At 36.9% G+C, this 12,276-nt stretch overlaps 1 protein-coding gene across 2 annotated transcripts in view; it reads left to right on the top strand.

Moving 5' to 3' along the window:
• Positions 1–257: 257 nt before the first annotated feature.
• The window catches only part of DNAL1 (dynein axonemal light chain 1), a 39,371-nt gene continuing 27,352 nt past the window's right edge, over positions 258–12,276 (top strand). Inside the window, exons 1-3 of one of the 2 annotated variants that reach the window (XM_027570718.2) lie at positions 258–346; positions 6,878–6,916; positions 9,662–9,771. In XM_027570718.2, the coding sequence (XP_027426519.1) occupies positions 344–346; positions 6,878–6,916; positions 9,662–9,771 (152 nt within the window). In that variant the 5' untranslated portion in view covers positions 258–343. Of the gene's footprint in view, positions 347–781; positions 803–6,877; positions 6,917–9,661; positions 9,772–12,276 lie in introns of those variants that run through there. The other variant, XM_027570717.2, reaches the window with a different exon arrangement.

The raw sequence follows: 12,276 nt of genomic DNA, 5'->3' as shown, positions 1-12,276 counted from the left end.
GGAAAGAATTTTTATAGCGAGGTTTTAAAGTTTTAAACTTTAGGCAGGTACCTCACTGCAGATCAGCTGAAATTGCTTTCAGTAGAAAGCATCTCCTGACCACTCTGCGCGGTTAAACTCTCACATCCTGCGAGCCGCAGCCGCTGGCACGCCAGCGGCGGACCGACCGGAGGACCAAGGCGGCCGCTGCGCGGTCCCACAATGCCCCGCACGCGCCACCCTGAGGGCGGAGAGAAAGTACAGCTGCCGGGGGTGGGATCCGCGGAGGGCTCCGAGAATTGCGCACGCGCACTGACCTCGGCGGGCCCTAGCAACCAGAGCAGTGACAGTAGCAACGGCCGGAATGGTGAGTACCTTCTAGGCCTCATAGTCAAAGAGGAGAGGAGATTGGAGGTGGAAAAGGGTGACTGTGGCGTGTTGAGGGTTGGGGGGGTTCTCGATTAGCGGAAGGAAGCCGGTAACGGACGCTAGCTCTGCAGTCAGAGGCCTGAGGCGAAGGAGAAGCCCTGGCACGGGGAGGTTTGGGGTGAGAGCGGCCTGGGGCGGATTGGAGGTTGGTTCATGTGGAGGGACTCTGAGAGAGAAAGGGGGCGCAAAGAGCAGGAATTTCTCGAAAAAGAGCAGATTAGAGTGGGAAAGGTGATGGAAGGCAGAGTGTGAATAAGGATATTTCTGGTCATGGAAGTAATTTTCCCCCTGGCGAGATGGGGCGCGGGGAGCTGGTTACCAGAGGAGTGTGTGTAACACCGAGTGCAGCTGTATTCCTAACCTGTGAGGTGCCCAGGTTGTCCTCTGAATGACTGTAAGTGTAGTTATTAGGTAGCACTGTAAAGCCCACTCGGATAGAATATATTAGGATAGCGTTTCTCAGATTTAAGTATTCGTAAGTATAGTCGGCTGAAGATTGAGCTTGCTGGAATGCAGATTATGAATTTTTAATATAATGGGATTCGTGAACGTGCATTTCGACAGTGCACCACAAGCGATTCAGAAATTGGAGGGCGTCCCACCACACTTTGAGAAATACTGCTACCTTGGATTTGAAATCTATCAGTGATTTATCCAATCAAAGCCTTTTATGAAGTAGTGATTTTTACCTACTGATGCTCCTCAACTCCTACTTAAAATGTGCAGTTTTGCTTACAGATTTGGTAGTTCCACCTAGTAGTTTGAAAAGGGATGTTGTTGGCTGATTACAGACCCAGTCAAAGCTGTTTTAGCGATGTATGTGATTGTCCTGCCTGATGGGGATATTTATGAAGAATAAGTATAATTAGTTGTCTTCTTTTTGTGATTCCAGTGCTGTTTAAGTGGGCAGAAATTGAGCCCAGGAAACTGAAATGATGACGAAATCGTGCCTGCCCTCAACCACAAGATTAAATACCACTCTTTTATTTTTTTAAAAAAGATTTTATTTATTTATTTGAGAGAAAGAATGAGATATATAGAGAGAGAGAGCATGAGGGGGGTAGGGTCAGAGGGAGAACTAATGCAGGACTCGATCCTGGGACTCCAGGATGACCAGAGCTGAAGGCAGTCGCTTAACCAACTGAGCCACCCAGGCGCCCCATAAATACCACTCTTTTAAAAGTTTCCCCCCACACTTTCTTTACTTTATTCCACAGGCATTTATCTGAAAACCACTGCCAAAGAAAGTAAAAAGTTCTGGAACCTAGGTTTATATGCAGGTGACAAAATAATCAGCCCTAAATGATTCTGAAAGCATGATCCATGAGAATTACTGAAAATCTTCAAATAGCGAATCAGAACCAGTAATTAGATGAAGCTAGCTAAGGCTGGAAACTGGTATTTCCAGAGCCCTCGAGAAATCAGGCCAACATAGTTTTTTAATTAACTAAACATTAGCCTCTGGGGCGCCTGGGTGGGTCAGTTAAGCGTCTGCTTTCAGCTCAGGTCTTTATCCCAGCATCCTGGGATCAAGTCCAGTGTCTGGCTCCCTGCTCAGCGGGGGTCTGCTTCTCCCTCCTCCTGCTCTTGTGCTCTTGCTCTCTCTCCCTCTCAAATAAATAAATAAATAAATAAATAAATAAATAAATAAATAAATAAATAAAATCTTTATTAAAAAAAAAACCTTAGCTTTCATTGTCTTTAAATGATTGTATTTTGTATTTCACATCAAAACCCAGATTTATGGCCTCTCTGAAAAATGAGAAATACCATATTTCACAACTGGACACATTTTTGCCCCATTTTTGTATTACTGAAATATGATGGTGTCATATAATTGGCAGCATCTTTTCATTCTTAATGGTACATAAAATAAGGGTGTTATTTTCGATAATGGAGTTTTAATATTTGAAGAAATCTTGTCCCAAGTCCCACATGTCTGCTGTTTTCTAATGACAAAATAGAGGTTATCCTCTTTATATGGCCAGCTTTACCCATTAAAGAGGTCGTTTAGGCATTTCAGTTTTGTTTTGTTTTGTTTTGTTTAAAGATTTTATTTATTTGAAGAGAAAGCACAGCGAGTGAGGGAACACAAGTAGGGGGAGCGGGAGAAGGAGAAGCAGGCTTCCCGCGGAGCAGGGGAGCCCGACATTGGGCTCGATCCCAGGACCCTGGGATCATGACCTGAGCCGAAGGCAGAGCTTAACGACTGAGCCACCCAGGCACCCCAAGGCATTTCAGTTTTTGACTCCTGCTATCTCTAGGGGAACTAGTAACCTCATAAACCAACTTGTAGACAGCTAGAATGCTTCCAATTTGAAAGTATTCTTATATGTATCTTTTCATGGACCCATACAGGGATTTTTCTGGGAAATCTATGCAGAGGTGGGATTTCAGAGTCATAGGGCCTATGCATACTTAATTTCCTTAGGCACTCTCAGACTGCTTTCCAGAATGACTCTGCTAGTTTGTTTTGTTTTGATTTTAAGTAAGCTTTACCCCCAACATGGGTCTTGAACTCACCATCCTGAGATCAAGAGTTGCATGCTCTGCTGACTGAGCCAGCCAGGCACCCCTGGCTCTGCTAGTTTTTACTTCCTTCAGTAATGCATGAGAGTTCTACATTCTCACCAAATTTCTAACTTTTGCCAATCTGAGGATGTATTTTAGTATTCCATTGTTTTACTCTGCATTTCTCTGATTTTCAGTGAGTTCCAATACCTCATGATATTGTTAGTCATTTGGATTTCAGTTTCTGTGAATTCTGTTTATATTTTTTGCTAATTTTTTCGATGTTTTTGTTTTTTGAATTTTAGGAGTTCCTTCTATATTCTCTATTAGTCTTTTGTTGGTTTTATGTTGAAAATACCTTCTCCCAACTTTTTTGTCAACTCTCTCACAGTGTTCTTCACTTGCTGAATTCCATTTGTTCTATTTGTCAGTTTATTCTATTGTGTTTTCTATGTAGATGGTCATGTGAGCATAGGTGAGTTTTATTTCTTCCTTTTAAATCATTCCAATTTGTATTTTCTTTTATTATAACATTGATAAAGATCTCTTGTACCATGTTAAACAGTAGCAATGATAATAAGGATCTTTGATATATTTGGGATCTTAAAGAGAATACTTCTAGTGTTATCTTCCCAATTTGGCTCTTCTTGACCACCTTATTTATTTATTTATTTTTTATTTTTTATTTATTTATTTGAGAGAGAGAGAGAATGAGAGATAGAAAGCACGAGAGGGAAGAGGGTCAGAGGGAGAAGCAGACTCCCTGCTGAGCAGGAAGCCCGATGTGGGACTCGATCCCGGGACTCCAGGATCATGACCTGAGCTGAAGGCAGTCGCTTAACCAACTGAGCCACCCAGGCGCCCCTTGACCACCTTATTTAAAATAAACATAGTCTACACACATAAACACACATCCTGATACCTCTGACAAATTCAACCTTTTGTTTTTGTATTTTCTTTTTCCTTAGTAATTGTCACCTTCTAATATACTATATAATTTATTTATTTGTTAAATATATTGTTTACCATCTGTCTCTGGCCAGTAGATATAAGTTACACGAAGGCGGGGATCTTTGTTTTGTTAATTGGTATATCCCAAGCATGTAAAAGTGTGTTTGGTACATAGAAGACACTTAATGAACATTTGCTGAAATAAATGAATTTCTTCATTAAGTATGATGTTTGCTATAGCTTTTTGGTATGTAGCTTTTATCAAGTAGGGAATTTCCCTGTAGCTCTTAGTTGAGAGCTTTTAATAGTAGGTGTAGAACTTTACATATTTTTTTAAGATTTTATTTATTTATTTAACAGAGTGAGAGAGAGCGCACAAGCAGGGGGAGTGGCAGACAGAGGGAGAGGGAGAAGCAGGCTGTGGGAGAGGGAAGCCTTGATCCCAGGGTCCCAGGATCATGACCTGAGCTAAAGGCAGATGCTTAACCCACAGAGCCATCCAGGTACCCCAGATGTAGAACTATTTTATTAAGTACTTTTTCTTCACTTTACTGAAATAAATGTGATTTCCCCCTCTTTAATCCATTAATAGATGATTTACATTTATAGGGTTTTTTTTGTTAAACAATCCTTATGCTCCTGGGATCAGCCATTCTTGATCACAATTATTATTCACCATTGGCTTTGGAGATCTAATGTTGTACCTAGGATTTTCAAATCTGTGTTGAGAAGTAAAGAGGGCCTCTTATCTCTTTATGACATCAAGGTTATTCTAGCCTCATAAAATAAATTGGCAGCTTTCCCTCCTTTTCTGGTTTCTGAAATAACTTGTCTAACAGGGAATATCTGTTCCTTGAAAACTTGCAGAATTTACTTGTAAAATTATCTAGGCTTAGAGATGAAGGAGAAGAAGGTAAGCTGCTGCCCCCACCTGCCTGTACTCTCTCTCTCTCAAGTAAATAAAATCTTTTTTTTAAAGATTTTATTTATTTATTTGACAGAGGGAGACACAGCGAGAGAGGGAACACAAGCAGGGGAAGTGGGAGAGGGAGAAGCAGGCTCCCCGCTGAGCAGAGAGCCTGATGTGGGGCTCTATCCCAGGACCCCGGGATCATGACCTGAGCCGAAGGCAGACACTTAAAAACTGAGCCACCCAGGTGCCCCATAAATAAATAAAATATTAAAAAAAAATACACTGCAATGCTGTAAATGTATTTTCTCTTATGATTTTTTTTCTTTTTTTTTTAATTTATTTTAGAGAGAGAGAGAGAGAGAGAGCATGTGAGCCAGAGGGGAGCGGCTGAGAGGGAGGGAGAATCTTGAGCAGACTCCACACTGAGCCCAATATGGGGCTTGATCTCACAACCCTGAGATCATGACCTGAGCCAAAACTAAGAGTTGGACACTTAACCTACTGAACCACCGAGGCACCCCTCTTATGATTTTCTTAATAATATTTTCTTTTCTCTAGTTTACTTTATTGTAAGAATATAGTATATAATGCATATAACATGCAAAATATGTATTAATCAAATGTTTATGTTATTGGTAAGGCTTCAGGTCAATAGTAGGCTATTAGTAAAGTTTTTGGTGAGTCAGAAGTTATACTCAGATTTTTGACTGTATTGCAGGGGGTGGGGGTGGGAAGGTTTGTGTCCCTAATGCCTGTCTTGTTGGAGGGTCAACTGTATTTTTAAACTTTTCCTTTTGGTATTGTTTAGGATTTTTTTTTTAAATGAACTCTAGCAGTGATTCAAAGAATGTCTTCCTTTTCTCACATTTAAAGTTTTAAGTGTCATATTAAATTGAATCTAAGATACTTTTGATTATAAGGTGCAACATTATTTTATGTTCTAAGAAAGAAAAATAGGAAGTTGGAATTAAACCATGACAAGTAATTTCTTATCACTTAAGAATTTTTATTTTGTACCTATTGACAGAGTTCTTTTTTTTTTTTTACTGGATCATAAGTTAATTTTATTTTTAATTTATTTTTAATTTTTTATTGTTATGTTAATCACCGTACATTACATCATTAGTTTTTGATGTAGTGTTCCATGATTCATTGTTTGTGCATAACACCCAGTGCTCCATGCAGAACGCACCCTCCTCATACCCATCACCGGGCTAACCCATCCCCCCAAACCCCTCCCCTGCAGAACCCTCAGTTTGCTTTTCAGAGTCCATCGTCTCTCATGGTTCGTCTCCCCCTCTGACTTAGTCCCCTTCATTCTTCCCCTCCTGCTATCTTCTTCTTTTTCTTTTTTCTTAACATAAGTTGCATTATTTGTTTCAGAAGTACAGATCTGTGATTCAACAGTCTTGCACAATTCACAGCGCTCACCGTAGCACATACCCTCCCCAATGTCTATCACCCAGCCACCCCATCCCTCCCAGCCCCCGCCACTCCAGCAACCCTCACTTTGCTTCCTGAGATTAAGAATTCCTCATATCAGTGAGGTCATATGAATGGATAAAGAAGATGTGGTGTATATATACGACAGAGTTCTTTTAAATGTATTTAGGCATGTAGATTTTTATCATATGTCATTCTTTGCAAACATAAAAAGGAATATATATATGAAATAAAATGGTTAATATTTTTCTAGATCATCACCACTGCCACCTGGCCACTGTAATTGTAAATCGTTCCTGGTTTTAAAATGCATCCAAATTTCAAAGATGTTAAAATGTAAAAGATGTAGATCTTAGAATCAATGAAATGAGATCTATTTTAATATCAAATGTTGAAAGCTATATATTTTTTGTAAACCAAGTGGGAGTGAAGTATATGGGCATTACATCATGATTGCCTTAATTTCTCTGAGAGGCATTTAAATAAATCACCCTGATTTCAGGAAATTAAAACACTTGGTTTGCATATAAAGTCTCAAAGAAAAAAAGTTAATCTTTTCAATGGTAGATGCCAAGGCTAATAATCATTGCATGAAAATTGAATCAACAAATCATACCAATAAAGACACTCCTTGTTTCTTCTCTTTTTAAGGCAAAAGCAACAACAATCAAAGAAGCTCTAGCCAGATGGGTGAGTATATGAATTTTTATCTCTTTTAGAAACCATACAAGGAGAATTATTGGATAGTTCTTTAGATCTGACCATTCAATACAAGGAATCTTTGTGGTACTGGAACTATTAAGCTGTCTTGACTGTGGTGTTGGGTACATGAACCTATATAGGTGATAAGATTGTATACACTTAATACACACATACAAACACATTCATACTCGTATAAATGAGTACTAGTAAAACTGGGAAAATCTGATTAAAATCAGTGGATTATATCAGTATGAATATCCTACATGTCCATTAGTGTGTAAATGGATAAAAAAATTGTATATATACAGAGTGGAATATTATTCAGCCACAAAAAAAGAAGGAAATCCTTCCATTTCTGACAAAATGAATGGACCTTGAATGCATTATGCTAAATGAAATCAGACACAGAAAGACACATACTCTATGATCTCACACATATGTGAAATCTAAAAAAGCTGAACTCAGAAACAAAGAGTAGAATGGTGATTGCCAGGGACTGGGGTGTGGGGGAGATGGGGAGATGTTGGTCAAAGGGTACAAACATCCAGTTATAAGCCAAGTCCTGGGGATCTAATATACAGCATGGTGACTATAGTTAGTAATATTGCATTATATACTTGAAAGCTGCTAAGAGAGTGGATCTTAAAAGTTCTTAGCACCAAAAAAAAAAAAAAAAAAAAAAATTAGGTGATGGATGTGTTAGCTAACCTTATTGTGTTAATCATTTTATAATATATACATGTATAAAATCATCACCTTAAACTTACACAATGTTACATGTCAGTAAAGCTGGAAGAAAATACTACAGCATATACTAACATAAGAAAGGAAACTACATTATAAAACACATGAATATAAACCAGAAATATTTTGAATAAAACATTCTATAAAGTTTGAACAGTTGTAATTCAGCATCATAAATAGAATTTCCATAGAGTTAGAGATAGCGCCTCAATTTCTATGCCAAGTGATAACTTTTTTGTGGATATTATCAATAGTTTTTTGTATAATAATGTATCTTTTGCTTTTGAGGCTGAGCTTTGAATCAAAAGTCTTTCAGAAGGCTTGGTGTCTAGGGAAAACAGGGTGGATAGGATAATGAAATATTTGAATTCTTGTTTTAGTGCTTATAAACTTCTTTGTACTTTGCATTTAAAAAATTTATTTCTGTTTGGTTAATGAAAAATCTGTTTTGTTAAAGAAGAAAAGTAAATATGGAATAAAGTTAGTATTAGATTTCTTTGAATCAGATTTTAGGACTTTACTTACAATAATAAGTGGTTGCTTTTTTGTTTTGGGTTGTAGGTTCTATTTCTAGATTATATTGTGGCCATAAATCGTTGACTTTTAAGATTATTTGAAGACATTAAGCTCACTCTTTCACTGACTAAGCTAACATTTATTGAGGATCTACTATGTATCAGTTCCCCTCTCATAACCTACAAATGCATGACACAAAAATAAGTACTGAGTGGATGTGTATTAGATATTTTTCTTTCAACTTATTGTGTTTTCTTTTTTTGTTTTTTTAATTATGTATTTTCTAGTATTGACATGTTATGATTTGATTTTTAAAAACAAGCCTCTGTGTGTCTTATAGTGCACTATGTTATAGAAAATACAGGAAAGCAAAGGAAATGGGCCCTTCACTTTAGGAGCTTCCTGTTTTGTTGGAAAGAGAGAACTAACTTTAAGTATTGAGGTACTTCGAGGCAGCATATATTGGTAATTAAATTTTAAATTGTGTACATAGTACTGAAAATCTGAGATAGAATATAAGTAATAGTAGAGCAAATAGCTTTGACCTCAGCTGTGTTGTAAGTATGTTATCTTCCAGAATTCTTGGCATTTTAGGGTTCTATCTCAGACTGAACTGTGTATAGAAAAAGCAAGAGGAGGGACGTCTGGGTGGCTCAGTCGGTTAAGCGTCTGCCTTTGGCTTAGGTCATCATCCTAGCGTCCTGGGATTGAGTCCTGCATGGGGCTCATTGCTCAGCGGGGAGCCTGCTTCTCCCCTCTGCCATTCTCCCTGCTTGTACTCTCTCTCTGGCAAATGAATAAATAAAATTGAAAAAAAAAAAAAGAAAAAGCAAGATGAGATGACAAAATAGTTGATCTTAGAGATCTAAATCTGATATTTAAGAAAAGGGTTCTTAGGGACAAAGAATTCTTCCCAAGAAAATGTTATTGTTGTTGTATTTTTGTTTTTGTTTATTGATAGACTCTTAAAGGATTTTATTTTATTTTTTTAAAGATTTTATTTATTTATTTATTTATTTATTTATTTATTTATCAGAGAGAGAGAGAGTACACGCAGGGGGAGCGGCAGGCAGAGGGAGAAGCAGGCTCCCTGCTGAACAAGGAACCTGATGCAGGGCTCAGTCCCAGGATCCTGGGATCATGACCTGAGCCAGAGGTGGATGCTTAACTGACTCTCAGCCACCCTGGCGTCCCAAGGATTTTAAATATTACAGAAATAAAAGTTCTTTTCTTTCCTCCTCCTTTCCATTTGGTTGGGACCTAACAATAAATTATCTGAACCAGCCATGTAGAAGCCTGGTTATCAGGGTCAGTTAGTAAATGTCAGCAAGTGAATTGTAAAGAATGCACAGAGTTATGAAATTCTAATAATTGTTTTGAAATAAACATTAAAAGCCTTAGGATATTCTGGACTTTTTTAGTTCTGTATTACAATCAGGGTTCACTTTCTTCCAAACTAATTTTTTATCATAGGAAGAGAAAACCAGTCAAAAGCCATCCGAAGCCAAAGAGATAAAGCTTTATGCTCAGATTCCCCCTATAGAGAAGATGGATGCATCCTTGTCCACACTTGCTAATTGCGAGTAAGTTCTCTTGTCTTTTTTCCCTTTCTTTTCTAAATACACAAACTAGAAAAAATGTGTTTGTTTCCTGTGATCTTCATTTTTCTTTTTTTGTTTGTTTGTTTGGTTAATGTAATTCCCCCTTTGGCAAGGCCAAACATAAGAGATTATTGGTTTATGGGACTACTAATAAAGTAACCCTGAACAATATAGTATTTTTTTTAACAGTAAAATCTGTATAATGTGCCTGGAAAATAGACGTTTCCTTGTCTCTTGGGAGAAACTAAATAACACAATAAGACTATATTATTCTGTCATAAAATCTAATACTTTCTCTTATAAAATTAGCCAGTCAGTACTATGCTTACCAGAAGCCTAAGAGATGCTGCTTTAAATTTTTTCTTCAAATTATAAAAATACATTGTAAAACATCTAGAAAATACAAAAAGCACAAAGGAAAGGAATTAATATCAATCAAAATTGTATCACCTCTTGAGAACCAGTGTTAGCATTTTGATATAGAACCTTCTAATTTCTTTTCCTAATTGGGATCAAATTATACTTATTATTTTGTAATTCTATTTTCCCATGACTTTAAGTATCAGATCTTTATTAATTCCTCTTAACTTATTTTCTAAATACTCTACGTACTTTTTAGCAAGGTTCTGTGGCTAATTTGAGGCAATTAAACCATGACACCTTGTGACCATGCTCTCAGGCTGAAGTGTCTCTTCTCAGAGCTGTAGAATGTTATAGAATCACTTGGGGTTCTTTTTGATTTCCCCACCCTGTGTGTTTTGAAGTGTAGTGCACTGACTACCTACATAAGAATCTCCTTATACAGGAGGTAAGCCCCCCCCAAATTTATAGAAACAGAATATCTACTGATGAAATCTAGGAATCTGTATTTATCATAAGCAACTTGAGTACCTCTTAGACACATAATTTGTGAACCCATGAATTAGACTAATATCTATGTTTCATTTCCCTTAGGGAAATGGGAAAAGCAAACATAGTTATTGTATGCAACTTGCCCTTTATGATGACAGCACAGTGTATTATATAAAACTCCACCTTAGATTTTTTTTTTTTTTTTTTTTTTGCTTCAAAAGCATGATTTCAAAGAGCACTGTTTCAAAGTGGTCAAATATCTTTTTATCATAAGCCTTCTCGAAGGCAAACATTTGAGAAGGTATTGTTCTTAGTACCAAAGTACCTTGGAAACTGCTTGGAAAGAGTCACCCTGTTCATATTTTTGCTGACAATCTCTTTGGGCAGGTTGCCTAAACAACAATTAAAGAATTCATCCCCAATCATAGTCCCAGATTTAAGGCACTCCATTTTTCACTGGTAGTTGTCAGGAGTTGGGGATTACTAGAAAATATACAATTTGACCAATAATTTACACTGTACAGTAATTGCTTTTGTAAAAAAATGAATAATTCTTCCTCAAGTCATATCAGCAAGGATAAGATCACATGTTCTAGAGTCAGTTTTTGGGGGGTTTTAAATTTGACTCTGCCCCTTTCTGGCTGTGTAATATTAGGCAAATTGCTTAACATCTTTGTACCTCAGTTTACTCATTTGTAAAATATGGATTATAATAATAGTACTTATTTCACAGGATTGTTGTGATGGTTAAAACAGTTTATGTAAAGTACTTGGAAGAATACTGGACACAAATTGTGTTCAACAAAATTAGCTTTTATTTTTTTGCATGAAATATTCTAAAATATTAAATATTTTGTCAAGAAAGGAAGACTAAGAATGTGTAGTTGTGTTCCCTGTAAAGTATATATATATATTTTTTGTAAATAGGCTCCACACCCAGCGTGGAGCCCAATGCGGGGCTTGAACTCATGACCCTGAGATCAAGACCTGAGCTGAGATCAACAGTCAGATGCTCAACCAACTGAGAAACGAGAAACCCCTAAAATTTTTTTATATAATTAAATTATGAGTAGAAAAAACCTAGACAAATATATACAAACCATTAAAAGTAGTTCTCTCTGGGAGAATCTGTGTGGTTAGGATTACATATGACTTCTTCAGTATACATTTCTGAATGATTTAACACATGAGCAAATAAATATCTTTGCACGTGCATATATCTGCTTTTTTATCAAAAGGGATCTTATAAAATGTATTGTTCTGTTAGGTGGTTTTGAACTTGACTGCACATCATGGACATCTTCCCAAGCTGGTATCTGGAGCCCAATTTAATTTGTGTTAGTGACAGCATAGTTTTTCCATTATCTATCCCTCAGTTGCTAGATGTTTATAGATTTTTCCCCATTTTTTTTTGTTACATAATACTCTAAATAATCTAGCTTATATATCTGTTGGCATTGGTATTAGTATTTCAGTAGGATGTATTCCTAGAAATGCATCACTGGGCCAAAGAACACATGCATTTAAAAAGTTTAATAGAAAACACCAAATTACTTCAGAAAGTTTTTTTTTAATTTTGTACAATGAATATGTATTAACTTCTGTAATCAGAAAAAAAGTATGAGGATTTCAAAA

The sequence above is a fragment of the Zalophus californianus genome, chromosome 6, assembly GCF_009762305.2.
Source record: "Zalophus californianus isolate mZalCal1 chromosome 6, mZalCal1.pri.v2, whole genome shotgun sequence".
NCBI classification, from domain to species: domain Eukaryota; kingdom Metazoa; phylum Chordata; class Mammalia; order Carnivora; family Otariidae; genus Zalophus; species Zalophus californianus.
Note: the sequence above shows the minus strand (reverse complement) of the source record. Positions and strands in the feature narration are given on the sequence as shown.